The sequence below is a fragment of the Phycomyces blakesleeanus genome, assembly GCF_001638985.1.
Source record: "Phycomyces blakesleeanus NRRL 1555(-) unplaced genomic scaffold PHYBLscaffold_27, whole genome shotgun sequence".
NCBI lineage: Eukaryota > Fungi > Mucoromycota > Mucoromycetes > Mucorales > Phycomycetaceae > Phycomyces > Phycomyces blakesleeanus.
The window spans coordinates 656,646-684,053 of record NW_017265160.1 but is presented as its reverse complement, the minus strand read 5'-3'; the positions used below and the strand labels follow the sequence as shown (position 1 = coordinate 684,053).

General features: G+C 35.4%; 12 protein-coding genes across 12 annotated transcripts; 6 read left to right on the top strand and 6 right to left on the bottom strand.

Annotated features, from left to right (window-relative positions):
* Positions 1–835: 835 nt before the first annotated feature.
* On the bottom strand, positions 836–2,110 carry PHYBLDRAFT_68368 (hypothetical protein; the record flags this gene model as incomplete). Its single annotated transcript, XM_018441936.1, has 3 exons — positions 836–1,116; positions 1,138–1,464; positions 1,549–2,110. The coding sequence occupies 3 exons, from the start codon at positions 2,108–2,110 to the stop codon at positions 836–838; spliced, it is 1,170 nt and encodes a 389-aa protein (XP_018286040.1).
* Positions 2,111–3,154: 1,044 nt separating this feature from the next.
* Positions 3,155–3,565, top strand: PHYBLDRAFT_117917 (hypothetical protein; the record flags this gene model as incomplete). Its single annotated transcript, XM_018428605.1, has 1 exon — positions 3,155–3,565. A coding segment is annotated over one exon (411 nt), but the record flags the coding sequence as incomplete, so codon positions are not given.
* Positions 3,566–3,878: 313 nt separating this feature from the next.
* PHYBLDRAFT_151080 (hypothetical protein) lies at positions 3,879–6,427 on the bottom strand (the record flags this gene model as incomplete). Its single annotated transcript, XM_018432599.1, has 6 exons — positions 3,879–4,027; positions 4,084–4,326; positions 4,470–4,717; positions 5,877–6,040; positions 6,128–6,202; positions 6,266–6,427. The coding sequence occupies 6 exons, from the start codon at positions 6,425–6,427 to the stop codon at positions 3,879–3,881; spliced, it is 1,041 nt and encodes a 346-aa protein (XP_018286038.1).
* Positions 6,428–10,104: 3,677 nt separating this feature from the next.
* On the top strand, positions 10,105–10,621 carry PHYBLDRAFT_173908 (hypothetical protein; the record flags this gene model as incomplete). Its single annotated transcript, XM_018437132.1, is given in 3 exon segments — positions 10,105–10,191; positions 10,252–10,518; positions 10,538–10,621. The coding sequence occupies 3 exon segments, from the start codon at positions 10,105–10,107 to the stop codon at positions 10,619–10,621; spliced, it is 438 nt and encodes a 145-aa protein (XP_018286037.1).
* Positions 10,622–10,722: 101 nt separating this feature from the next.
* On the bottom strand, positions 10,723–11,896 carry PHYBLDRAFT_173907 (hypothetical protein; the record flags this gene model as incomplete). The annotated part of the gene is made up of 2 exons (XM_018437131.1): positions 10,723–11,418; positions 11,834–11,896. The coding sequence occupies 2 exons, from the start codon at positions 11,894–11,896 to the stop codon at positions 10,723–10,725; spliced, it is 759 nt and encodes a 252-aa protein (XP_018286036.1).
* Positions 11,897–12,597: 701 nt separating this feature from the next.
* PHYBLDRAFT_173906 (hypothetical protein) lies at positions 12,598–14,708 on the bottom strand (the record flags this gene model as incomplete). The annotated part of the gene is made up of 10 exons (XM_018437130.1): positions 12,598–12,735; positions 12,799–12,929; positions 13,144–13,244; positions 13,788–13,838; positions 13,910–13,971; positions 14,038–14,105; positions 14,176–14,224; positions 14,292–14,353; positions 14,429–14,480; positions 14,706–14,708. 10 exons carry the CDS (start codon positions 14,706–14,708, stop codon positions 12,598–12,600), a joined length of 717 nt encoding a protein of 238 aa, XP_018286035.1.
* Positions 14,709–14,825: 117 nt separating this feature from the next.
* On the top strand, positions 14,826–16,227 carry PHYBLDRAFT_173905 (hypothetical protein; the record flags this gene model as incomplete). Its single annotated transcript, XM_018437129.1, has 4 exons — positions 14,826–15,353; positions 15,409–15,714; positions 15,779–15,964; positions 16,063–16,227. The coding sequence occupies 4 exons, from the start codon at positions 14,826–14,828 to the stop codon at positions 16,225–16,227; spliced, it is 1,185 nt and encodes a 394-aa protein (XP_018286034.1).
* A 131-nt stretch (positions 16,228–16,358) lies between these two features.
* Positions 16,359–19,475, bottom strand: PHYBLDRAFT_173904 (hypothetical protein; the record flags this gene model as incomplete). Its single annotated transcript, XM_018437128.1, has 5 exons — positions 16,359–17,752; positions 18,533–18,886; positions 18,944–19,168; positions 19,230–19,271; positions 19,331–19,475. The coding sequence occupies 5 exons, from the start codon at positions 19,473–19,475 to the stop codon at positions 16,359–16,361; spliced, it is 2,160 nt and encodes a 719-aa protein (XP_018286033.1).
* A 1,940-nt stretch (positions 19,476–21,415) lies between these two features.
* On the top strand, positions 21,416–22,303 carry PHYBLDRAFT_173903 (hypothetical protein; the record flags this gene model as incomplete). The annotated part of the gene is made up of 3 exons (XM_018437127.1): positions 21,416–21,511; positions 21,611–21,739; positions 22,190–22,303. 3 exons carry the CDS (start codon positions 21,416–21,418, stop codon positions 22,301–22,303), a joined length of 339 nt encoding a protein of 112 aa, XP_018286032.1.
* A 137-nt stretch (positions 22,304–22,440) lies between these two features.
* PHYBLDRAFT_173902 (hypothetical protein) lies at positions 22,441–24,326 on the bottom strand (the record flags this gene model as incomplete). Its single annotated transcript, XM_018437126.1, has 3 exons — positions 22,441–22,767; positions 23,435–23,929; positions 24,222–24,326. 3 exons carry the CDS (start codon positions 24,324–24,326, stop codon positions 22,441–22,443), a joined length of 927 nt encoding a protein of 308 aa, XP_018286031.1.
* A 153-nt stretch (positions 24,327–24,479) lies between these two features.
* On the top strand, positions 24,480–25,469 carry PHYBLDRAFT_68359 (hypothetical protein; the record flags this gene model as incomplete). The annotated part of the gene is made up of 4 exons (XM_018441935.1): positions 24,480–24,498; positions 24,627–24,808; positions 25,134–25,212; positions 25,447–25,469. The coding sequence occupies 4 exons, from the start codon at positions 24,480–24,482 to the stop codon at positions 25,467–25,469; spliced, it is 303 nt and encodes a 100-aa protein (XP_018286030.1).
* Positions 25,470–26,347: 878 nt separating this feature from the next.
* Positions 26,348–27,076, top strand: PHYBLDRAFT_160329 (hypothetical protein). Its single transcript, XM_018434164.1, has 4 exons — positions 26,348–26,454; positions 26,518–26,563; positions 26,640–26,744; positions 26,804–27,076. Exons 1-4 carry the CDS (start codon positions 26,425–26,427, stop codon positions 26,806–26,808), a joined length of 186 nt encoding a protein of 61 aa, XP_018286029.1. The 5' UTR covers positions 26,348–26,424; the 3' UTR covers positions 26,809–27,076.
* The last annotated feature ends 332 nt before the right edge of the window (positions 27,077–27,408 follow it).

Below are 27,408 nucleotides of genomic sequence, written 5' to 3'. Positions count from 1 at the left end.
TACTACTTCCCCAATGATACAGTTATTCTCGCAGGTAATTTTTTATTTTAAAGCTTCTGTTTAACAAACGTACATCTTTTAATGTAATGTTCTATTAATATAGATTCTGCATTTCCAATCATGGAAAATATACTCCCACCATATCCCATTGCAACTGAAGACCCCAAGCAACAAGCTTTCAACAAGGCATATGCAAAAACACGCCACCACATTGAAAATGCATTTGGCCTACTTGTGCAAAAATGGCGTTTTTTGTTGAGACACCTGTACTTTTTGCATATCAACAAAATGGCTCTTACCATCATTACTTGTTGTCTTCACAACTTTTGTTTGGACAATAATAACAATGCAAGAAACATTCCCAAAGACACTCTCCGTGATTTTGAAAACCAAATACAAGGTTTTGATGCCTATTCAGATGGAAATGATGATAATGATGTGGAGATAGAAGTTGAGGATCTCGATCCATTTATGAACAAGATACCTGTGGATTTGGAGAATGCTTTGCTAACTGTCAATCGTTCTGTGAGGCAGATTAAATCTGCACACGATCTTTCTCAAGAACGCGGGAGACAGAGGAGAGAAAGAATGACAGAGGTCATGAGACCATTAACGGACACCCAGACAAGACAGTTTCAAGCTGACCTTCGAGAGCAACAAAGACAGCTAAGACGCCAGATAAGACAGGACAGCCAGTTGAGAGCGATCTCCAGAAGAGGACGCAGAAGAAATAACCCTTAAAATAACCAATAAAAAACCAACAGACAAAAGATACGCAAAGTTTGTTTTTTATATTTTCAGTTTATTATTTTGCATAAAAAAGAGAAAAGATCAACTAGCTATTATTATCATTACTATTATTTTCACCATTTCTATTTCTAGTGTTAAAGAAAGGCCCAATGATGCTTAACAGGCGGTCATCAGACTCTCTCAAAACCCTTTTCAACGTTTCCAACATCTGCTGATGCTGTTGCTGCTGGTCTCTTTGGAAGGCTTCATTCTCCTCTCTCATTGAATCAGCAAGAGGATACAAAACTTCCTTTGAGTGCTCTTCAATCTCACGGTGCATGCCCAGAAGCCTTTCAAAGAGCATGTCATCTCTTTCTGCCTCATATTCTTCCCTTGTTTGTCATGTACCCCTGGTGGGTAGCCTACTAGAAGGACCGGAAGTATTGGTGCTGTTTAATGTGGCTGTTGCAATATTCGTGTCTAAAGTATTGAGAAGAGACAATTCAACAGCAGAAGTAGAAGCAGCAACCTCAATGTTTCTCTGCAATTCAGTTATAGCAGCTTTGGCACGAGATTCTATGGAAATTGTTACTCCATGGCAGCGACCACGAACCATGGATTCGACGTTGATACCAGAATTTTCTGATGGATCATCACGCAGGATTTCAAACACATAGTTGTAAAATAGCCACCTCTCTTCACCTGTGCCTCCTCCAACACCTGTCCCAGTAAGAGCTCATTGAACCAAATGAAAACTCTTCTTCAGATCAGCCCATTTCTCTTGCATTTTCTTTGGTGTTATGATGTCTATTGCACTACCCATATCGAGCCCATGTTGATCAAGATGCCTCTTGAAGGTCTCTGCCATCTGGTTCCACCTTTCGCCTTTTAATTGCATGTTAGACATGTCAATTAAGCTCATATAGTTAGGCTTTATAATGTCATTCAAAAGTATAACAATTGACTGGTGGTCCCAAGAAAGGTTTACTTGGTTGGATGCTTGTGTTGGAGCAATAGCTTCATCTTGGTCAATAACGCTGTCTAGGCCATGATCAACACCACGTCTACCACAAGAACCACGTCCACCACGAGAACTACGTCTACCATGAGAACCACGAGCACTACGAGCACTGTCTACATCACTAGTGCTAAGGGTGATGATAGGCTCCCCCAAAGTAGTACTCGCAGAACCTGCTACTAGGTTCTCTTCCTCAGAATGGGAAAGGGTAGGAAAAGTAATATTTCCTGTATTATCTACTGATAGTTCGCCAACACTAGTAGAATTGGAATTGTTTGCTCTGTTGTTGTTGTTGTTGTTGTTATTCAAAGTATTGTCAAACTCCAACACTAAATAGCCAGAGAGGTGTTCTTCTCTCATCATTATGCTTTCAAGTAGAAAATGTTTTATGTAGAGAATTAGCAAAAAGAAAGTAAATGTTACTTGATTCATTAATTGCTTTTATCTTTTAATTTATGTTTTTAAAAATCTTAGAATAAAAAAAAATAATTCAAATCCAAAAAAAGAGTGGTAATAGTTTAGATTTTCTTTTTTTGAATCTGATTATTTTGAATAAATGTATTTTATAACTTCAAAATTGTTGATATCCCTTTCCTTTTCTGAATTTTGTTCCCTTTTGGGATCCTGATTATTTTGAGAGATTTTATAGATTGGGAACAAAAAACAGTGCTTAAATCTTCAAAATTTAAAAATTTTCGGGTGGTGGCAAGCACCTAATGTATGTCAAACTTTACTGTAGAAGATGAAGAAATTGAGGTGACCCCTCTTCTTTTGGAGAACCAGAAGAAGCTGGTTATGATGACCCATGACGAGTCAACCTTTTATGCTCATGATGGAAAGGTGGACATGTGGCTTGAGGAAGGTGAAAGCCACATCTGCAAAAAAGGTCAGGGAAGATCTCTGATGGTCAGTGAGTTCCAGTGTGCTTGTCATGGCACTATGCAAGTGAAGGGATGAGTCTCCCGCAGAATATTTAATGTTGGGGTAGCATATGACAGTTACTGAACAAGTGAAGACATGCTCAACCAGCTGAAGAACCATGCTATCCCTCTGTTCAAAAGCTTGCACGAAGGATGCACTAACGTCTTTATTTTCGACTAAAGAAGCAAACACAAAGCATATATCACAGATGCCTTGGTTGCCACCCGCATGGTTCTAAAGCCAAAGATTGTTTCTGAAAATGACAAGTTCATTTTCAAAGATACAAAGTTTTTGAGGGTTAGACGTATCATCTCTCAATCATTTTATAAGACAGTCTCTGAAGCTGGAAGGAAAGGAAAGAGACTGGTGGAGAAGAGACAGTTTGTTGGCGTCCAGCAGATCCTTCAGAAGTGTGGACTGTAGATGGAACTGGATTCATCCAATCTTTCTAGAAGATAGATAATAAACTGCAATGAAGAAGAAGCAGAGAATCACTGTTGCTGTACCCGTCACCTCTTGACCTCTCAGTCCAACTTTTCTGGACAGAAGACAGCTATTCAAAAGGTGGTGAAAGAGGTGGATCACAAATTTGAGCTGTACTCCAAGTTCTATTGTGAATGGAATTGGATTGAGCATTACTGGGGTGCAGCCAAACGTGTGGCTTGCCTAAACTGCGATTATTCTTTTAAGTCATTAGAAAAGATTCTCCTGTCTTTCTTGGACAGTGCCTCCCCTGTGGCTGGTTCTCGTACCATGATCAAGAGATTTTATAAAAAGACTTGGAGATATATTGAAGCTTACAGCAAGTTTTTGGATGCTAAGGATGCTGATGCTGAGATAAAGAAATTCACCTCAAGAATCAGTAAATCTCACCGCAGCATTGGCACCCATGAATAAAAAAAATAAAAAAAAATAAAAATTTATAATTTATAATATAAAATGCGGTGCCTATGTATAAGTTTCAATATTACAGTTTTTTTTTTCAAAAACTAGCGGACATTTAATACTGGTTTTTGTTGTCAATGCTTTAAATAAAAAAATTGACACAAATCCTAAAATTCCTGATTTTAATAAAAATACACTATAGTTTCTGGGCATTATCAAGCTTGAACTGTAATTGTTCAGAGAGAGGCACAACCTGAAAGGTCTGCACAGAAATTAAAGTGCTTATCTCATCTTGGAACTGTCTGCTATTATAGTGAGGGCACTGCTATTCCTCATCTTTGTACTGACCAGCTTCTACAGTGTCAAAGTGGATATAGTCTTTCTGGCATATGCTATATATCACAGAACGGACAGTATACTCACTATTAAGAGGAGTATCCATCTTGTAGTGCAACATGAGTGCATTGATAGCAGCTATAATATCTGTAAGTTTACATGTTATAAATAGTTAATGCTGAATATATACTTACGCAAACTGCACTCTATCATGTACTTATTTACAATCTTGACACACTTGTCAAAAACATTACAAGACATATTATTCTCAACAAACATAGAGAATAGTTTCATACTAGCTGCCTCTGCATGACTATTGAGCTCATAAGAAGAAACTCGAGGAGCTTCACCCAAGTCACTTTCATTACTTTCAGAGTGGTTTGATGAATCTCTATGTTCAACAACATTGCAGACATGGAAGTAACCAGAGCCAGTTTCTTTTGTATATATATTTATGTATGGCTAGTATTTTATTAAAAGTTCATTAGAGTAGTTTAAGAGTTTTTTTCTCTCTTACTGGATGAATATTCGATATCTGTAGACATATCTTAGTCAAAATCAAGATCTATATCCATTGAACTTGCATGACAAGAGATGTCTTCTTCTGGTATAAAATCTCTTAAATCATATTGTCTATCACTGGAAAAGTTGTCAGCATTGGTGAGAGTTGTAAAGTGATTAGAAATATAGTTATTTCTAACCAGGTTGGCTTCGTACTCAAAATCAGAAAAATCGACATTAACTTTGTCAATGCTGTTTCCAGATGTCTGAGTATTGAGATCGTTGTTATCCATTTTAATTAGAGGATTTTTAAGACAATAGTCTGGACTGTAAGTGATAATAAAAAGGTTTAAGATGAAGGTTACAAAGAAAAAGTAACTTATCATATAAATGTGATTTATATTTTAATTTTACATTATTTATTTAATACTGAACATAGTAAATTCATGCAATATATTGCATGATTATGACTGTGAATAATAAGAAGAATTTTTCTTGTCAGAATCAAATCTTGTTCTTCTTCTCTTTTTTTATACAAATATGTAAAGCCAAGACTACCAAAAAAAATGCACGCATAGAAGCTCTTGAGGCTACTGTCACTATGAATGAAATTGATATGACAATACTACTAATTTGCATGAAATTTGGTGGCTGGCCACACTATGCTAAAGCAGAGGAAATTGATGGTAAATGAGCTATGCTTGCCACTAATTTACTGAATAGTAAGACAGCATGCTTGATTGGCTTAGTTTCAAACATATTAGTAGTAAAAGTATGGTAGTAAATCCATATATAGAAAAATTGGTGGTAAAATTGATGGATTTTATTTTTATTCATATGCTTGCTGCGCAGTAGAATATATAATAGAAATATATAATAGGCTGTACAATGTACTATATGATATACTATACGATGTATTATATGATGTATCATACAATGTACTATGCAATGTCCTATACTATAGACTATACAATGGACTATACAATATAATATATGATATACTATGTCTTTTACATGACATATAATAATGCATATTCATATACAAGCTTAATAATAATACTAGCAATTTACCTTGCAAATATACTAACTCATATATTAGTTATACAAGTAATATATACCTTTAGATACAGGATTTTAACTACAAAATAGTGACTTTTCCTTTTAATATAGTGACATTCCAAAATTAACTTAGGCAAACTCCCAAGTTAATTTAGGCAAATTCCCAAGTTAATTTAGTGAAAAGCCCAAATTGATTTAGGCAACCTCCCAAGTTGTTTTTTTTTGGCTGTTACATATAAAATCAATGTAAATTATAGAATGCAAAAAGTGATATCAATGCAAGATGTTTTTATTTTAATAAATTTCTTTATAATATTGGCAGCTGTTAAAAAAACTAATGCTGTGTTGGACCCAGCCTTGGCAGTTTTCTCTTGTTATTTGTGAGTTACATTCTGACAAGTATGCCAGAAAGTCATCAGTATCTAACCCTGGCTTTCTCTTGGCCAAAATCTTTAGCTTTGAGAAGCTCTCTTCTACTGAATTCAAGAATGGCGAGTAAGGTGGCAAGAACTTGATGTGGTGTCGTGTTGTTGCCATAAAGTCCCTGACCAAATGAGATCTGTGGATGGGAGCATTGTCCAGGATGAACCACTAGGGAACAGCATTGGTATTGTCCAGTGTTTTTATGATTGGCTTTAAGAACTCAATGAAAAGTTCAGCGCTGGTGCCTTTTGGAACAAGCTTGGCTGACATGCTCTCGACACCATTGTTTGATATTGCTGCCAAGATGCTGATGTTGAGTGCCCTCTTGGTCTTAGTATGTATAATGACGTTCTTTCCCTTCTTTGACTACCCTTGTTGGCGTATGAGATTAACATTAAATCCAGCTTCGTCAATAAAAATGCAATGGGCTACATATACAACCCCAAGTTCTGGAAGAGACTCCACAAATTTTCTCCTTGTTTCAGTAACATCTGGGTCGTTTCTCCTCTCCTCCACAGCCTTCGTTTGCTTTAAGGTGAACCCAATATTGTTCATTATATGATGATATAGTCTGCTGACTGTTATATTTTTTCTTGTAAGTCGTCAAAGCATTTGTAAAGCTTTTCTCTCATCATCTCAAGAGTCAACGTGCAATCTTTGTCTAGGATCTCAATGAGATATTCTGAATGTTCTTCCATGATTTTTGTACATTACTTCTTTCTGCCACCTCTTTGCTTGATCATGACCTCTCCATTATCTCTGAAACTGCTCTTTATGTTATCTACAGTGGATCTAGAAAGACCAAACATAGAAGCAACTTCTGAAACTAGCTTATGATATGTTTTTACAGTCAAGTTGATGATTCTCTTGCATAAAGATATGGGAATTCTTTCATTTTTCTGCTTTGTTCTTCTTCTACACTTCTTTTTGCCACTTAGACTTTGGAATGTAGAGTTCATAGTAAAAGGTAAGAGAAAGAAGAATAGAAATTGTGGTGAAACACTACTGTATATATAAGTTTGATAAGAAAAAATGCCAGTCATTTGACAAGGTGTACATATATAACATATGCTACATGCTACTGATAGGTGTAACATATATTTATTTAGTATTTTAAGAGTGATCAAACACTTTAGCAGAAGTTGGTTTTTTATTCTTTTACAAAATTAATAAATAACAAGTAAATATGATGTATCGTGTTTTAAGAGTTATTTTACTACAGGAATAATGAAAAGATATAAAGTATAGATGAATCTTTAGTTGGATGTTTATATAGATTTTGCTTCATTTAGTTTTGCTTCATTTTATTTTGTTTATTTTTTTTAAAAAAAAGGCTTCTTCTGTATTTTGTATAATAATTAATATCGTTTTTCATATCATTTATTTTTATTTTAGCTTTAAAATGTTTGATAGCTAAATCAAAATGATATTAGCTATACAATATTGATTTTATATGTAACAGCCAAAAAAAACAACTTGAGAGGTTGCTTAAATCAATTTGGGATTTTCACTAAATTAACTTGGGAATTTGTCTAAATCAACTTGGGAGTTTGCCTAAGTTAATTTGGGAATGTCACTATATTAAAAGGAAAAGTCACTATTTTGCAGTTAAAATCCTGTATATCAGCTATGAATGGCGGGACTCTTCTTTATAAATTATAATTGTTGATGCTTTTCTATTAAAAAAACGTTCAACCAATTCTGTTCCAGTGTTGTGTAAAACTAAAGTAAAGAATACTATGAATATACGTACTTAAAAGTATTTTTTTGTAATTATCTCAAGTATATTCATTAACAGCTTCAAGTAATTGTGATTAAAGACGAAGTCTACAAAAATAAGTTAATATACAAAGTAAATACACATAGCTTAGTAAGCTTACCCTTATAATTTGTTTGCATTCGAAGATTGTCTAGTAGCTACCATACTGCAGCACAAGCCCCAAGTAATTAGATGCACTTACTCATTGATAGCTAGCCAGATTGTTTAGTATACCCTATACAGTATCACTTTAGTAAGACTGTAACTTACATTGGCTGTATTTTGTGAAAGGAAGTTGAGAGTTTATTATATAGTAGCTGCTTGAAAAAAAAACTACAAAAAAATGTGTTTTTTTACTTGCATTAGTCTTTTTTTAAAAATCAAAACACAATTGTAGTGATTTTATATCAAAATTGTCTTAAATTTTGAGTGGTGCATGTTGTTTGAATGTGATTACAGGAAAAGTAATGGAAGAAAGTAGAGGAAATGAGTCCATTTGTCATTGATTAAAAAAAAAGAGAGATTGTAAAGAGAATTTTTTGTTGTTGTTCTGGAAGACGGAAATAACAGGGAGTTCAAAAAATAAATAAATTCGATGGCTCTGCATGTTTTTTCTTGGTGGTGAGGCTGCCACACTACTTTCTGCCTCACCAAGGCTACTTTTAAAAATATAGTTTAGTCAGTGTATTAAGTTTTATATTTGAACAATCTATATATACGTCAACTCTTCTTCTTGAACTTCTCTGCTTAACTTTGCCAGCATATTTTTTTAATAAAGAAAAGTATTAATGAAATATCTTGCATGACACTAAATTTAATATATATGATTTGTCACTTCTCCGTTTGGTATTTAGTCTTTATCACTTCTTGAAGGAAAAGAACAGCAACTCATTGACCTCTGAATTTGTGTAAAGCAAATTGGTATTTCAAAATTAACTCCTCGAGTCTCAAGAAGTAGTACAACTTTTGTTGACTACTCAATCTTCCTCAGTTCGTCTCTACAATGCCGTCTTCACGCATAATATGTTGGCATTGCCTTGTAGACATGTGAAACTGCTGTTAAATGAGCTTTTGCTCTTCTAAGAATATGCTGATATCCGTCTCCTGTTTCTTTTTCCACAGATAGTTGATCAGTGCATTTATCCTTGCAGTTGCACTTGGTATCTTATTTGTTCTTATTGGGATAAAGTCAACACAAGCCTCTGTCATTGTAATAGGAATATGTCTTACTCCTCTCACAAGCAATAAAAAATAACTTTTTGTTTTTTTGATAATTAAAATATACTTTTATTTTAGCAAATTAAAACAGGTAAAAATAAAATAGAGAGCAAGTCATGCAAATTAGATGTATAAAGTAGCTATAGAGATTTACTATCACCTTAAAAAATAACTTTATGATGTTCATTTATGTAGAAAGGGAAAAATAAGAGCATCTCCAGCAGTATCTAAACCCAAATACTAAATATCCAAATTAGGATTTCCTGTGCTAGTACAAATAAGGTGATTTAGTATAAAGAATATGAAGGCCACTCCAGCAGTTTCTTAATGCAGATTCTAAACAATTATGACTGCTTCGATTTTTACTATATTTTCACTGTTTCTTTAAGCTTTTATTCTCATATAATATCTTACAAAAATGAACTTTGAACTACTTCTTGCATTGTTGAAGGAAGACGAGCACAATCTCATAGACAATGAATGTGACTTGGAGGAGCTTGCTATTATGGCAAAGCATTACTACTCGGACCTGGACTGCGAAGAGAAGGATCCAAAGAAGGCTTGCACCGTTATTAATCGCAACAGGCAACGTGGTCATATGCAGTTGTGTGAGGATTACTTCAATCCCGAATCAATCTACACTGAAGAACAATTTTGCAGGCAATTCAGAATGAACAAAGCCTTGTTCATGCGTGTTCTAGAGGGTGTAAAAGGGCACAACAGCTACTTTGAGCAGAAGTTGAATGCTGTTCATGTATCTGGTTTCTCTTCTCTGCAGAAGGTATCTGTAGCAATCCGTATGCAAGCATACGGACTACCAGCCGATTCCCTTGATGAGTCATTCAGAATGGCAGAGTCAACAGCTTTGGAATGTGTAAAGCGTTTCTGCTCTTCCATCGTTACTGTCTTTGGTAATGAGTACCTGAGAGCACCCACCGAAGAGGATATTCAAAGACTTTTGGAGGAAGGGGAATCAAGAGGCTTTCCTGGAATGTTAGACTCCCTCGACTGTATGCACTGGGAGTGGAAAAACTGCCCAACTGCTTGGCATGGGCAGTTTTTTGGAAAGGAGAAGACACCGACGATAGTGCTGGAGGCTGTTGCCTCATACGACTTGTGGATCTGGCACGCGTTCTTTGGCTTGCCTGGCTGTCTCAATGACATAAATGTCTTAGACAGATCCCATCTGTTTAGGGACCTCGCAACTGAGAAAGCCCCAGTTGTCAATTACTCCATAAATGGCAACAAATATAACATGGGGTACTACCCACCAGATGGGATATACCCTACATATGGTGCCTTCGTGAAGAGTCTTAACGATCCTAGGACACCAAAGGAAAAGGTACCTTAGTATATATCATGATCTTTCAATTCTTTTAACTAATCACTTCCCTTTTTCAAGAATTTCGCAAAGGCACAGGAGGGGGTAAGAAAAGATGTTGAGTGCGCTTTTGGTGTCCTCCAGACACGTTTTGCTATAGTCTCTGGACCATCCAGAATGTGGGATAGAGACACTCTTCATGATATCATGACAGTGTGCATTATATTGTACAATATGATTGTTGAGGAGAAGAGAAAGAGCATGGAAATCGGTCATGCAGATAATAGTGAAAGGATAGCAGACGAAAGACAGTGTATCAATATCAATCATGTCTCAACTTTGCCACCTGTGATTTTTGGTTTTGGAGAGTGCCCATTTCCTGAGGGGAGCTTTGCTAGGTACCTTCAGAGACATCTGGAAATCCGAAACCAAGACCAGCACTTCCAAATGAGACAGGATTTGATTGAGAGCTTGTGGAAGAGAGAAGGCGACAAGTGCCAGCAAATTGAATAAAACAAATGTGTATATATATTAGTTGTATCTTTTTTTTATTTATTTGCTGTCAGTGTTTTCTTCCATAACCTGCGCCTGTAAGTCCAAGAACTTCATGCGGGCGGCAGGGTCCAAGATGCTACTGGCATCAAAAGACAAAAGCTTTCTTTCGGCAATCAATGTATTTATTTTGATGAGCCTTGCGTTGGCTTCCTCCATATCCTGACGTGTTTTGGCTGAGGCCAGTTCCTTTTCATTTATCTGTTGGCAGATTTTAGCTGACGCTATCTCTTCTTCTTCCAGAAGACAGCGTCTTTTGAAGGATGCCATTTCTTCTTCGTCCAGAAGTTGATGTGCTTTTGCTGCACGCATCTGTTCTTCAGCTTGATCTTTGATGGACTTGAGGATGTGAGCAGACCTTTCCTTGAGCTTTAATGCACTGCTTGCCTTCATCGCATGCATCTCCTCCATCATCTCCTCGAATCTTTGTACGCCCAACTCTCTTGCTTTCATCTGCTTTCTCCCAGCAGGCCGAGTGCCAGACATGTCAGAGGTGCCATCATCATCTTGTTGCTGACCCTCTACAGCAACAGACATAGATTTCTTCATGCCACCCTTCCCCTTGTTCTTCTGCTTTTCGAGCAACTTTTCTGCTGTCTCTTGCCACTTGAGATACTGGGACAGATAGCGGTAACAATGGTAGGCAGTGAAGTTCAACTTCATTTCAGCCTTGTACATCGCCTTAGCCTTGAGCTCCTAATATATCGTTTAATTATCATGAAATAAAAATTTCTATAAAAAATAAAGTTGTCTTACAAGGAGTTCTTCATTCGCCCCACTCTGGTTTGCTGCTTGAAGCTGAGACATGATTCCGGAAAACTTGTTAACTGCTTTGTTGATGTTATACCAACGGTTGGTCAGAACATGAGTGTTGCAGTCTCCAACAAGCTCGGAAAGGAAGCCCTTGTAATGGGCAGAGATTTTGGACCAAAAAGTATCACTCTTTTGTTCATTGCCATGAATAGCATTCGTGGAAATGAACATGTAAGAACTGCAGAGCTGTAAATCCTCCTCCATGGTGAAGTTCTTATTGGGATTAAAAGACTCTTTTATGGATGCATTAGTATTATTTATAGCAAGTATTATATTAATTAAAGCTCGATATTAGTACCAGCTTTGGATACTTGAAAGGTAAGTATCTCAATTTCAACAGAATTGCCATCTTGGTGGGCATTAATGTTGGAGGTGTTGTTGGACATTGCTAATTATTGTTGTAATGAAGTGAAAGAAAATTCAAAGTCTTGCTCTAAAAAAGGAAACTAATGAAACTGACAGAATCTAAACAAAATTTGAGAAAACCTACAGAAGTTTAGATTTTGATTCAAAAAGTTTAAATCTAAATTCCAGATTTGAGTATTTAGATTTTTGTTTAGAAACTGCTGGAGACGTTTTTTTGGAAAATCTAAACACTAGTTTCCTAATTTTGGATATTTAGTATTTGGGTTTAGATACTGCTGGAGATGCTCTAAATGCAAAGTAAAAATTCAAGCAAAATAAAATATAAAAAAAAATCAATTTAAATCCCGCACTTTTAGTAAATTAGTGGGAAAGATAGTTGGTCTGCCACATTAATTAGTGGTATTGTAAAAATACAACAATCTTGACAATGAGACAAAAAAAAGTTTTACAATTTCAAATAAAAAATAAATAAATCAAATTGCTATACTCTTTATATGATATAAATGTAAAAAAAAGATGTTTCTATTATGTTATTTTGCTTTTAAATACAACTTTATCTTTTTCATCTTTTTTTAATATTTTTACCAAACTCTAGAGCTAATTTGATTGGTTAATTAAAATAAATTAGTGGCATATGCACTACCATTAGTGGCAGCCACACCAATTTCATTCATAGTGTGTGGCTGAACTCTGGATTTAGATCAATAGTTCACAAGGACCCCAACCTGCTCCTCCACAAAAGAGTGACAATTTTCTGTCAACTCTGGAAAATAGAGCAGAGCAACAGGGCACCAAAAAAGCTGTTTGGGACATTTGAAAACCTGAGACAGACGCCTGTAATAAGAGACAGATATTTGAAGCAGCAGCTATAAAATCTGCTATACAGTTTTATTTTACTGGAGGTAACAAGGAAGCTGCTTTTAAGATATACAGGGTAGCTGCCAGAATTGCCCGCATTGCAATCAAGACAGTCTTTGAGCAATGCAACAAAAATGGGCAAAGTATCCTCACATGGGTTAACTCAACAACTACCCAGAAAAGATGTCTAGTTAGAAATCTGAAGCTAAATGCTACTGATAAAAACATTTCTCTCAGTAGATTCCAAGGATCATGGGGAGCTTACTCTATACACTGGAAAAGAGGTGCGGTTTTCTTATGTGTAAAACTGTAATTAATTATGTGAAAAGACCAGGTTTTACGATGTGATCAGATAGTTTTTACAAGTGTATGAAGCTGGCTTACTCATAGGTGGTAAGACCAACTTTCGAACATAGGAAAAGGTCAGAACAGCAGGATAGTAGGATGTGTTTGCATTTTCTGTATATGGGTTTTTACCACATGCACTAAAACGGCAACTCAGAATTACGTTTTGTTGTAATATATCCTACCGCTTTCCGATTAAAAGAACGATAAATGAAAGATCGATTATACGGATATGCCAGTTTTTACATTGTTTAATTTATGGATATGCCAGTTTTTACAGGGTTTTGTTGTATTTGAATTTATTTTATCCAATCTTAGAGACTTCTTCTTATACTGTTTGCTTCCATACACTTCTCCGATCTTTAATTTATTTATAATAATTATTGGTTTATTTTGTTTTTATTAGAAAGAAAAGAATATTCTTAGGTTTATAGTACAGTGGTTATATTTAATATTCAGGAACATTCTGGCTAGTGTTCTATCCTTCATACAATTTGAAATGGCCAATGTTCTGATAAAACAAGTATTCTCCAAACAATATCTCCCAGAGAAAAGCCCAGTTGTGTGTTGCTTGCTTGTAAATGGTTGTTCTATGAAATTAGAAAAGTGTTAGCTGTTTGAACAAGAAATCGTGGATATTAAGAATATATATATGTAATTATGCTTGCAATATAATAGCTTACCAGAGACAAAAAGAAAAGGCGTCATGAATGCGAACCATAGTACTCAATATACTTTATTTGGCTATAAAAATGCTGAAAAAAAATTATTTTTTGTGAACTGTGTGGTAGAATATTTCATTTACCTACCCGAAGCAAAAGGATTTATTTGCAGACCAAGAGAGTACATAGGAGACGCTAATATTGTCTTCAGTAAATGATATACATTAATATACAAAATAAATAATATTGTTATATGTACAAAAAAAATTACCATGTCAATGACACTCGTATGAAATGAAAGTTCTTGATTCGCGATGTGCTCATGAGAGGGAGGTTCATCTATAATAGAAATTATGTTAAGCCATGTGCTTATTAAAAAGAGATAGATTGAAATAAAATAAAATATTACCGTGTTCATAACCGTGTTTAATAGTAGAGAGTAATTTCGGCGATATGGCCTATACAAAAGAAAGGAAAAGGTCAGGATAATTTTATAGGATGACAGCATAAAGTATATTTACTAACCTTAGCTAATCCGGATGGACATTGTGAAGGGGATGCATCAGAAGGTAACAAAACACGAGTGTCTGTAGTAATAGAAAACAATTATTATCATTTTAGTTATATATATATATATAATATTAAAGAATAAGATATCTTACCAAGAAAATCTGTGAATATAATAAATGTTGGAAAGAGAGAAAAGAGAGAAAACTTGTAAATGAAAAAAAAAAAAACAAAAAGAACAAAAGACCAAAGGGCCAAAAGGCCGAAAGACAGAAATCATATATTGGATTGAGTTGAAAAAAGCATGTTCAAAGCCGATTTGCACCCCGTTAATTCCAGGAAGTATTAATAGAGATACGCGTATTAAAGAAATCCTGAGTATTTACAGCAACAAGTGTAATATAATAAATGGGTTCTTGCTTTTACTTTTACCATCTTTCCATTAACTACACTTTATTCTTTCGCTTAACACCTAACTTCTTTTGTATGTTAATAACACTCTATATATACAATGAATAGATATATAAAACAAATATAATTAACAATCAACTCATGTATAACATTTTATTAGATAGCTTTCAGACCATGGTTAACAATCGTCAGTCAATTGCCCCGGCTCCATCCCCGGAATATACTGAGCTTTTAAGAAGGCTCACCGCTATGGAGGAAAGTCTCAAGACCATGGATTCAAACATTGGCATTGTTATCAAGGGGAACAAAGATTCATTGGAAATACTTGATAGCGTTGCCGATGCCTCTGGAGAACTTCTTGCAGTTATTGCTCCTACCACTATACCTGCTTCTGCTTCTGTCCCTTTCGCAGCTTCTTCCGTTGGTTCTACTCTGGATTGGTATACAACACCTTCTGAGGCTTTTTTTGGTATCTCTTCTGCTGCTCCTTCTGTTGCTCCTTCTGTTGGTCCTTCTGTCGCTCCTTCTGTTGGTCCTTCTGTCGCTCCTTCTGTTGGTCCTTCTGTCGCTCCTTCTGTTGGTCCTTCTGTCGCTCCTTCTGTTGGTCCAGTGGTTCTTACTGGTGCAAACGCTGGTGAACTTAGTAAACAGGATCGCACTAGAGTTTTAGTAAGTGTTGAGATGTACAGTAGCTCATCAACATAATATCTCACACTAAGTATAGGCTCTTATCCGAGGAGAGTTGAAGAAACACAACTTCAAATCAAATAAGCCGGAACTAGTTGCAGCTAACGACAGCAAGCGCAGTTGGGATGTTAATGTTGATTACAGACTTCCACCCAACAGACAGCTGATGCATGACCTTCATGCATACCTGGCTCCAAAGGTTGTTGGGACTAGTGTTCGACAGGCCGATATTAGCGATTGTATCTACACAAACTTTTGTGGAACGAGACGCCGAGTCAAGGAATCCTATGAAGCGCGCAAAAAGACAAATTCTCGGTCAAGAAAAGCAGGTCGAGAGACCGATGTATGTTAGAAGTATATTTTGATTGCAAATTAAATGTATTCATATTAATACATTTATAAACTAGCATTTTGACCGTCGCGAGCTGACCTACCATACATTCAAGGCTGAAATTGATATGAAGGTGGGTAAGAGCTGCGACGGACTCTTACAGAAAGAAGCAATGTCTGAGGGCGAATCTGAAGACGATATGCCTGGAGTCTCGAGCAACCGTGCGATTCGTACAGTGCGTCCAAGTTGGAGAAGCGATGAGGTAATTTCTTTTGTTTACATTATTGTATATAGCTTTTTTTTGTTTTTTTATGTATTTAAATGAAACAGAACTTTGATTAATCACTTATTTGTATTTAGTACAATCACTTTCTTGCAGTTGTTGATGATTTTATGCGTAATCGCATGGACTTCAATTCGCGTCAGATGTTGAAGAGGTCCTTCGGTAGAGATGCTGTTTTAGCAGTCCCGCCTAGATTGACGTCCCTTCTCCCTCACTGGGCTTTTAGAGATGAGTTTCAATAAATTTTGTTTTCTTATCCTCTACATTCTCCACATCCTCCATCTGACAATGATAAATGTACTAACAAATACAAACACTATGATTATTCTTTTCTGTGTGCCTTTAAAAAAGGGAGTTATAATTTTATTATTTTTTAAATGTATTGTTTTTTTGGCAAAGGAATGACCAGCATCTTTTTTACTTTTCTGCGTGTTGTGTGCTCAGCAGTTGCTACTTCTAACATAATTCTATGCACTGGCAATACACATTGGAAATCGTCAGGAGAAAATGTTGGAAAGCAGGTTTCAACGTGTTCGTACTCTCGCGATTTATCATTTTCGGGTGTGTACCATTTGATAAATGCAAAAGTATGTTGAGAATTGTGAAGAAGTTGTGTTGGGCGGCGATGGGTGCGGAGCAAGGGAGTAAGGGATGAAGAGGTGGGTGGAGGAGTGAAAGAATGGGTGAAAATGTACTGTATTTGACCCGTGTATGCGATGATATGCTCACCAGTACTTCCAATGAACTTTGCTTGTACAAGAGAGCCACGACTTCCAGATTCACCTTTACCCTTGTAGACCTGCCCAAGGATGTTGATGTATTTCAACAGGGTGATTGTATTGTCGACAAAGTATGGTGATTCCGACGCTTGTTGAAAGTGAACTAATTGTTCATTGTTGTACGCAACTTTGTAGTATTGTAAGAGATGAACATAGTGAATATCACTCATTGTGGTAGCGGATTTTAATGATAGAGGGAATGCGGAAGGAGGGAGAGGTTCGTTGCCTTTTACAAGTACATTTGGATCTTCAGAAGCCTCGACAAATGACTGTATGCGGAAGGTACGTTGACGGATGGATGGAATGGTGGCGGGTGTAAAGGAAGAAGTGAGTTTGGTAAGGAGAGGAAATGCAGATGTCTGACGGGTACTCTGAAGGAAACTGTTGACAAGATCGTCTTTGTGCACATCTTCAATAAATTTCTTCATAAATGTTTCTTCAAACCCGATCTTCCTGTTTGTCTTCAAATTTTTTAACAACCCGTTAAACCGCTCGAACCCGAATAGCCAATAACCGTACACTGGTCCAAAATCACGAATTGTATCTCGAAGATGGAGGTGTAGGTGCATATTACAGGTGAGGATTTCGGCGTTGTACAGCTCGTCACATCTGGTGCAAAAAGTTTGAAGAAACTGATGGGCAGTGTTGACTTCATCGAACGTGATCGTTGGCTTGATCAACAGGCGGCATGCATCAACAAAGTTAATCCAGTTTTCGAATCTGTCTTTTGCAAGAACATCTTTCAACAGAACTGGCGAGTATACGAGCACCCATGACTTCCACTCGTCTGCCTTCATATACGAAAACTGCTTTCCTATTTTCGAGTTCAAAGAGGTGTATCCACCAGGCACAATCATCGTTTCTGCAGTCTTCTGCATTGCCGCAAAATCGCCATCTTGAATGTCTTCGTCTTTGATCCAACGATCCATCAATCTTTTAGGCGTTCCCAGGAATAAATTATGCATGGGATCGATGATCGTTCCACGTACTAGATCAAGGTATCCAAGGCGATGCAACTGCGACCATCGAACACCATTTTCGACCTCCAGCCGATGCCTTTCTGAGGGGGTACTAGCACTTTCCCACTCCTCAGCATGCAACCTGTTCTCTACACCGTCACGAAGCACCCACCGAGAGAAGTCAAACCCACGAAAGTCAACATTGACACCGTTTTCCAAGCGAGGGAAATGTCTGTTGCACTTGTAACATGCGCATGTACTGTTGTGCGAGGTGAAACCACTTGTCTTTCTTGCTGCCGGGATGTCACAGGCCACCATCATCAATGCGGCACGGACGCGGACACCACTAGGACACTCGAAAGTTGGGATTGCCAGTCCCTCATACAATCTTATCAGATCATCTACCATAGGCCGGAGATAATGGTTTATCTCTTCGGATTTGGGTTCCTTCGGGCCAGGCATCAATCCTACGAGAAGTGTGTTCTCTGGCTTGTATCTTTCATTGCGAGGCAGATTGTTTACTACCAGGTATATGGCACCAGTCGAGTGCGTGACGTTATCGAAAGGTTGAAACCAGTCGATGTTGAGAGTCAACATTAATGAACGCGAATCCTTTGTGAATTGCACGCCATCTTTGTCTTTGAGCTCCTTCCACATGGCACCGTCGTATATGTCACACATCGTATCCACCATCTTCAGCTCGTGATTCCAATGTCTAATTTTATCCTCGAATCCTGGACGAAGAAAAAACATTCGTAAAGTATTAAGGACGGACTGGTACAAGTATGAACGCTTGGCCACCAAAGCACCCGATGCTGATGTTTTCGTCAATTGGCAGTTGCAAGACGAGCGTACACCAAGCTTTACGAAATCGCAATGAGACGGGACAGATGCACTTTCTTCGTACACCTTGTGACAATCCTGACACACAACAAATTTCTTTATGCCTTTGGTCATGGCTGAGAAACCTGTCATGCGCTGAAGACCAGGAAGGCTCAAGGGCAGTTGGAAATCCTGCTCGTAAATTGTCAAAAGCTTGTTGATGAACTCGATCAAGACAACGGCGCCCTTGTCAACCACATAGCGGGAAGCGAACATCACCACAAAAGTAGCAATGAACCTGTGCACTGGGTTCTGGGGCATATCGGGGGTGGCAAAAGGGTCTATTATAAAAAAAAATTAACGCTTTTTTTTTTAAAAAATTTTTAACACTAACTGACCTTCACTATTCAATTCATTGTCGTCGAGCTCAATAACATCGTCTTCGCTTTCGTCTTCACTGATTTCATTGCTGTTGCTTCCACTGTCATCATTGTCGCCATTGCTGATCGCGTCATTAGTAACGGAAACGTCTTCAGTGTCAGACATTGAAGCTCCTTCCCAAACAGGTGAGTTTGTCTGAGTGTACGATTCTTCCAGGGCTCCGGGTTGATGGGTTAAGATAGCTACATTTAGAATATAACACTTGGTTAATATCTAACGGTATCTGAATTAAATAAACCTTACGTTCATCATCGACCTCCATCATATTTCTTTGGGTAGACATGTCTATTACAACACGTTATTTCATGGATTACAATACAATTAAATAAATTCAAATATTGTACCCCTTTCACATCTTATGGCATTTAGTCTTGCCCTTTTGTTATGACGTTGAGCAGTTCTTCTGGCAACAAAACTATAGCCGAGATCGTTCTGACTACATCCAGCACAATGGCACTTTTCGTTGTAGAGTTCAGGAATTGTGGACATAATGTTTATTTATTTTTACTTTGAAGTGTTAAGAGAAAAAGGAAACAAGTACAACGTTTACTAAATTTACTATGTCTTTATAATGAAATGTTATGTCTTTATAATAATAATAATAAATAATATTTTCGCCTGTTGTATCCAAGCCAATAGAAAACCGGAAAACAGTGTTTTCATCTTGAACACACAAAAAAAGCTGAGATGAAAAAATACCCCAGATTTTCTATTGTTATAATTTAACTTTGTACATGGTAATTCCCGTATGTTTTTCTAGTGATACTCTCTCAGAAATAGAAATCTGCTAGACTTTTATCACTAAAGCATTAAAATATATATTATATTTTGAAAAATAACAAAAATTTAAAAATTCATGCACTCTTAAATAATATCATGTTTGAAGAATAGAAAGAGCTTTTCTTTATGTAAAAATAACAAAAAGTAAAGCATATATTTATATATATATTTAGAAATGTTATAACTAGAGCTTTTAATATATTAAATATATAAGTTATTCCTTCTTTATGTACTTTTTTATATACTTCTTTATGTACTTCTTTATTTATTGGTTTTATGAATCAAGAAATAAAATAAAAATAAAGAAATCATAAAATTCCAATACAAAATTGTGTATTTGTTGAACCAATTATTAGAAGAATAAGGATATCTAAAAAGATATAGACTTGCTATATTTAGATTATTTGATTGGATTAGATGCAAGAATAATCTGAAATTCCATAAATCATATTTGACATAATCTGAAATCTCATAAATAGTATCTGCCTAAAAGTAAGACTTATAGGTTAATGTCTAGCATGTTATTGATCTAGAAGACAGTTGCCAACTACTATGGCAAATAGGGACAGTTTTTTGAATTCGTGACTTTGCTTTTGGTCTATAATAATTAAAAAATCACCAAAAATTCAAAATGAAACAAGAAAATCTCTGTTTTTTGAAAAGATTGACAAAAAGCAGATTGACTACCTAAAATTAAATCTTCTAATAGACAAACACCATGGCAGATTTTTTGTGTAACAATTTTGTCATTCAGCCCATGAGTTTATGTTACCATTTTGGGAATAACTTTTTTTTGAAGTTTCAGATCCAAAAGAATCGCAAAATTGATAAATGAGATTGCAAAAAAAATTAGCTGGTAAAATACGATTTTATTTATTTTTATGGGTTGAAAATATTGGGGGTATATAATTTTAGGCTTCCCATACCTACCCTGCAGTAGCTGCTACTGTAGGGTAGATATGCTTGCACTAGCAGCTAGAAATATCCAATAGCTATTCTGAAAGTGTTTCCAGAAACAAAAGCAAGTAGAATTTTGAAAAACCAATTGCATGTTTGAAAGCAAAAACCATATTAATGTTTTTAAAATAAAAACAAAAAAGCTATTGGAAGGACAAGTTTCAAATCCAACCAAAAATGTCAAACCTGCAAAAAAAACAAAGATCATTAGTACATGGACTTTTGATGAAGATTATTATGTTTTAGATGATTTACCACATATTAATTGAATCTAAAACAAAGCAAAACAAAACAAAAACAAAACAAAGCAAAGCAAAACAAAGCAAAAAAGAAGAAGACATATATTTATGTTAGTATGAATAAAATCAGTATATGAGCAAGGTTCTTTACATATCTCTTTATGTCAAGAATTCACATGCCCTATTATACTTCAATTGGATTTTATTAATCAGAACTCGTAATAGAATCACATCATTAGCAATACCTTTTAAAATCTTAATCATGTGGGAGGATCAGAGTTGATCTGTAGTATAATTAGCTAATGAGTAGCAAGATCATATGTTATTTGTTGCCTGATCTTTAGAAAAATGAAAAAAGTTGTATGAAACAAAAAAAGGCACTCAATGTTTTTTTTTGTGTCAAGCTAAACTGTAATAAATTAATGAATTTCATTGGTTTTTGAAGACCATTATATGCTTATTACTGGTTACATGAATAACACTTTTCATTGGTTTCTGAAAGAAATCGACTTGTTGTTTCAAGATGCAGAAATAAATAAATATACGATGGTCATCTATACTCCTTTATCACATTAGACAATACGTTGCATCACAAAAGCCCTGTGATGCAGCGTATTATTAATTACCCAAAAAATCCTAGGGTGGTAGTTTCTGCTCCTAAAGGACCAGGTCAACATAATTTTGCCTTTGACAATATTGGAAAGATCTGCTCACTTTGTGGAAAAGATTTTGATCGCATATGAAATCTATGACACCACCTTACCTGTGGTATTTCAGGTACGAAACAATAGAAAAATAAAATATTTGATAATAGAGATGTATAGAAATACTTTGAGACTGTATATCAGTTTTCTTTATTCATAAATAAAAAGTGTCCCTTTTTATAAGAAAACACAATCTGCTCTTGTCATTACGTCTTAGTTTCTTAAGGCTTTCTTCCTTTACTATATTTGGTTATTAGAGTGTATTTACTGCTTAACTAATGTCAGTGTTACAATTATGACATCAAGTCATAAATTGTACTTCTTTAGCTCTTAGTTATTCTTTTCTCTTTTACACTAGAGCTTTAGAACTTCCTACTAAATTAGCTCCATATCACTCTGACACAGTTTACTTGGCAGTATGATATAATTATCTTAACAATCTTTGAGATATTATCTACAGTACTAACTGTAATAATTATTGGGCTGATTACTTAATTGTTTATATATATATTATACTGATAAGATGATAGCTACTATGCTATCCCAATATGAATATGTTCTTATATGTGATAAGCCCAACATCCAAGTATCTAGATCACCACATAAAGACCTTGAGCTAGATCTCTTCTTTAGCTAGTGAGGCTTCCAGATATGCACTCCATGCGATGAGATTTCTAAAAAAAAAAGATAAGTTAACACAAGTTATAAAATAATAAAATTAATTATAATTAAAGCTTGCGTTTTGATCAAGGTTTTCTCTTCTGCTGATAACTCTCAGCTCATGAGTAGGTTGCATATCTGCACCAGGTCAAGCAATGCCTTATGGGCAGCTTGGTCACGGACACGCTCTGCCACAAGCGTGGGGATAACAAACAAGATGAAGTCAGCCCAGTCTACAGCCCGGAAGTACCCTGATCTTGTTGCAATGTTGATCCATGCACCATGGAAAGATGTCAGAATACTTCTTCTAGGTGACACCATGGCAGTACCAATTTCTTTCTGAGCAGCAAGGGAGAAAGAGAGGATGATCTTTTCCATACTTGCCACACACGAGCCCCCAGACCTGTTTGCCAATGCCGTGACAAATGTCATGCATTTCATCTAATGCAAAGAAGAATGGACCAGAGAAGGAATCCAGTAAGGAGAAGGGAGATTGGCCAGTTAACCCTTTTTTGCTAGATGAGACCATCTCATCAAAGTGCTTGAAACTTTCCAGTGTGTGCATGATGATAGCAGATGTCATTTGGAAAAATTGGCTATGGCCAGGAGATCGACCCACAATGTGGCAGATGCAGCAGCCATTCTTACTCATATAGCCCACATGACAAGTCATCTTTTTCAGAGCTGGGATGTCGCCAGTTGTTATTAGTATATAGACTTTTGCACTAATATCTCTAGATGGTTTTTTCACAACCATTTCACTGGCTTGGAGAACCTGAAGTTCTTTCAGAACAGGCTCCAGAAATAACCAGAGATTGGTGGATGCTTTGGGACCAGAGATGATCGCAACTTGGATCATACGGCTTTGCTCATAGCAGATCATTGGGGGAAGATTGAGATTAGTAACGTGGACAATGGTTACAAAACCCAGAACACTATGGGGAGCAAACCCATCAACAGACAGCAAAATGACAATGTCATTTACACCCGAGAAAAGATGTTTCTTTGACTGGTATGCCTGTCTGTCAAAGACATTGGAAATGCTGCCATCAGTCTTCTGCTTATGATGGTGGTGATAGAGAATCTCTTTTCTGGTGCAGTCGTTGACCAAAGCAAGTGCAAGCTGTCTACCCAGAGGAAGCTGTATCATTGTGCTGGCAGGAATTGGATTCTCACTAGTGTCTTGGCTTCTCTTGCCAGTGTTGTAATAGGCTTTGTCACAATGTGGGCACTCCGTTTGCTGATTGTTGTTGTACAGCATACACCTATTGCAACAAATGTGGTATGTCTCCTCATCAACACCAAGAAATCGAGAAAGAAGCTTGGTACCAAGGTAGGGAGTTAAAACTCTGTATGATATCTCACTTGATTTACTGAGAATTTCATTGAAGTCTTTTGCAAGACTAATGTGGGCCTTCTGGGAAATGTCAAACTCCTTGATGATCTTCATAAGCTTGAGATTCTTTGCATCAGCATAGCCAGAAACAGGAACAGGAGCACTAAAGTCATAGGCCAACTGAGGAGGAGTATTGTCAATGACATTTTCAGTAACATCCATGATTGTCAAATCATTTTCCATAGAATCCTCATGTTCAATATCATACTTTAATAAGGCAAACAATAATTAGTACATTGAATACATTTGTATATTTATCTTTCTTATCATGGGCTCATCAATTTTGTTGATAATGGAAGGAGTAATATTCTCATTGATGCTCATGTTGGTGCTTTCTCTGTTTAATTATTAAAGAATTAATATATTTTATTTAGTTGCATCATTATAATTTATAGACTTACTTCAAGGTTGAGTTAGATGCAAAATTCAAGATAAGATTACTCTGCTCAGAAACAGAAGCAACTTGCAAACTTTGGGTGTTATTCATTTCTTTATAAACTTTTTCCAGGCACTGAACTTCACACTTGGCTACAAGTTTCTTGTTTGTGTAGCATTTGTGGCAGATACTGCACTCGTGGTGGGAAAGCTTTGTGATTGTAGACATTTTGTTAATTTGAATTTATTCTTTTGAAGTATGGGTAAGAATAGAGATATTTGCTTTCAAGTCTGAACTCTTTTATAATGATTAACTTGAAGACAATAATGGTGCAGTAACTTGAATATAAGCTCAGAAGAAAAAGTAAAACATATATATATCATGTCGTCATATAAGCACGGTAAGCAAAATTGATATTCACTGAAACCAACCCAATAGATTCAATCTATATTGTTATGAAACTAATAGTAGATCATTGAAATTTTTTTCTTTATATCTTATTTTCATAATGACATTTTTTTTCTCAAGTAAACAATATTCACAATATGAATGACACAGATAACATCATCGAATCTTTACTCCTAGCCATTCAGCTCCAGTTATCTGTCTTACATGCCAATCAAGAACAAATTAAGATGGATATTAACAGCCTTGGAAATGAAATAATGATCAAAGAATCTCCAAAGCAAAATCTCTCTTTGTTTATTAATGTAAGTTCAACTCAAAACAGTATTGCTGAAAACTAATTTTAACTTCAATAGACTTCAAGTGGGTTTATTTTCAAACCTGTGATCAACATTTGTAATGTCACTTTAAAGCATGTTTACTAAATCATGAGTCAACATCTTGGAATCAAGGTTACAGCATCCAAAAAAACAACACTCAGGACCTGTACAAAACTTGTGTGTAACGAGTTAGCCACCCTTCCTTCTGTACAAGCTCTTGGCCCTCGTCCTAGTTGGAGGTCCATATCTTCATGTGATTGAACAATGATTTGCAATAAACATGCAAACATACTTAAGAGGGCTGGTGTAGATTTCACCTGATGTCATCAAAATTGGGCATCCATTGCAAGAGTCAGTCATCTCTGGAAAGGCTGTCAAAGGAGGCAATTGTAAGTAATCATCCGCTACAGCATAAAGTAGTATATTTAATATTTAAAGTATATGATGTATTTGACTGTTTATAACCAATAAAAATGATGTATAAAATGTAATGTCTATCATACCAGCCAATAAAAGTGATATATAAAATGTAATTATATTATAATAACCAATAAAAACAATAAATAAAAAATATATTCATTTGAGAAACCAATAAAAATGTATTTTTATAAAATACACTACAGTGCAATTATGTCTTATCCAATAAAAACAATGATTAAGCAAGAAATATTTAAAAGAATCTAAATTAAAAGAATAATGAATTAGTAGTAACTAATGGCATATAATATTTCAACTATACTTAAAGAAGTTTTGTCCAATTGAAAGAAAAATATTAGCAAAAGAAAAGGTTATCAATATATTAATAGAATCTTAAAACTACCAATAAGCAGAGATGTATTAAAATGCACATGAACTCAGGGTTGGAAAAAAGGAGGGAGGACACAAAACGCGCCCTGGCTTCCCCTCCAGAACCACCTGTGAAACCACCTCTAAAACTCCTATTTTTTTGGTATAGTAAACCTACAACTCTGTTGCAGATCCAGAGTTATTAAATATTGATTCCTATTGGCTTAGAAGAAAGTTGCAGGTTGGCAACTTTGTTGCAGGTTCGGAGTTTAAACACTGCTATTTCCTACAGTGTTTGTTATACTAATTATAAGAAGAATTGCAGTACCTAAAAAGGTATAGATTTACCATATTTAGAGAAATTGATTGGATTAGATGCAAAGACAATCTGAAATCCCACAAAGCATATTTTCTGAAGAATCTACGAGCCTGAAGTTATAATTTCTTCTATCTTCAGTGATTCTATTGGTTAAAAAATCTTTTCCGACATTTCTACAAGTACCACTGCAAAAATTATATGATTTCACTCTCAGAAACATTAGTTGCAATAGGGGAAATAATAGACTAAAATCTTATTTACACCCACTGAAGTTTTTTTAATCTCAACAATGAAAAAGAAAAAAAAATGTCGATAAGGGTTTCCTTTTTAGGAAACTCAGACAAGTTTCAAGGGGGGTCTTCCTCAAATAGTAGAATTGGGAGAGAGGGTGCAAACATTGGAAATTATTTTTTGGGCTCAAAAAGATATATTTTATTTTGTTTCAAAAAAAGAAGTAATTCTACTAAGTATCTTATAAGATACAAGCCATTTCTTAATGAAAGCAGCTTTTACAGATATGAGAAAGCTAATAAATAAGAAAGTATATTAATATAACAATTTACAGAATGTTTATTTAAGCAGAAAATACCTTTTTATACTGCGTGTATATCTACTAGCTATTATTAAAAACTTACCTAAGAAAAGTAAAGAAATAATTAGAATATGGAGCATAGATGGTGTACTGTTTTAATATGTATATTTAGTCCATATCTAATGTTTCTATGGCAAAAAAGCCGATTATGTATCTGGATAATTATCATTGCTCTGCTGATAAGATTTGGTTCTATAATCTCATCTTTGCATCGCCTTTGAAGTCTAGCAAGATTATGATTTAGTAAGAATTCAAAGAGATGCATAATAGAAATAGTACTCACTTTAATAAACTTCCATGATGTAGTATTTTCTGGCTAGATTATACTTGTGGTTTACCTTTAAACGATGACATGAAAATAATAAAAAAAAGAGACAAGTAAACAATTGGAAAATTAGCCTAAAGTCTATTATGTCCCTTTGTTTTTTAGTAGTTTCGGGATCTTATGAGTGGTGGCACTATGTCAAGAATCAGTGTATATGAGTACTTTTTTGCTATATTCTTAGCAGTATTACTATTAAAGAAAGTCGAAATGATTATAAAAGAATATAATAATGTTAATGGTACATCAAAAATAATATAACAGCAATAAAATTAACATAAACTTTTGTCATTATTGCTGACAATTACTGTGACATTGCAAACTTATATAATATAGTTCTCATTAAAATCTACTATAGTAATGTTGGCATTAGCTAGACCATTATTATTTACTTTGATTACTCAAAAAATAATAGAAAAATATTTCTTAATGCTCTATATTATGGCATGCAGTTGAGGATGTTCAATGACATGGCAAAAAAACATAAATGATGAAAATGACTTAGAGAAAAATTATGTTTTCCAATAAATTTTGTCTAATTAAATCTTCTGTTTTCCAACTCTCTG

Coding starts and splice junctions, on each gene's coding strand:
- PHYBLDRAFT_160329 (XM_018434164.1), top strand. CDS start 26,425: ATGAAAGCAGCTTTTACAGATATGAGAAAG. Junction 26,455..26,517: donor CTTTTACAGATATGAGAAAG/CTAATAAATAAG, acceptor AGCAGAAAATAC/CTTTTTATACTGCGTGTATA. Junction 26,564..26,639: donor AGCTATTATTAAAAACTTAC/CTAAGAAAAGTA, acceptor TTTAGTCCATAT/CTAATGTTTCTATGGCAAAA.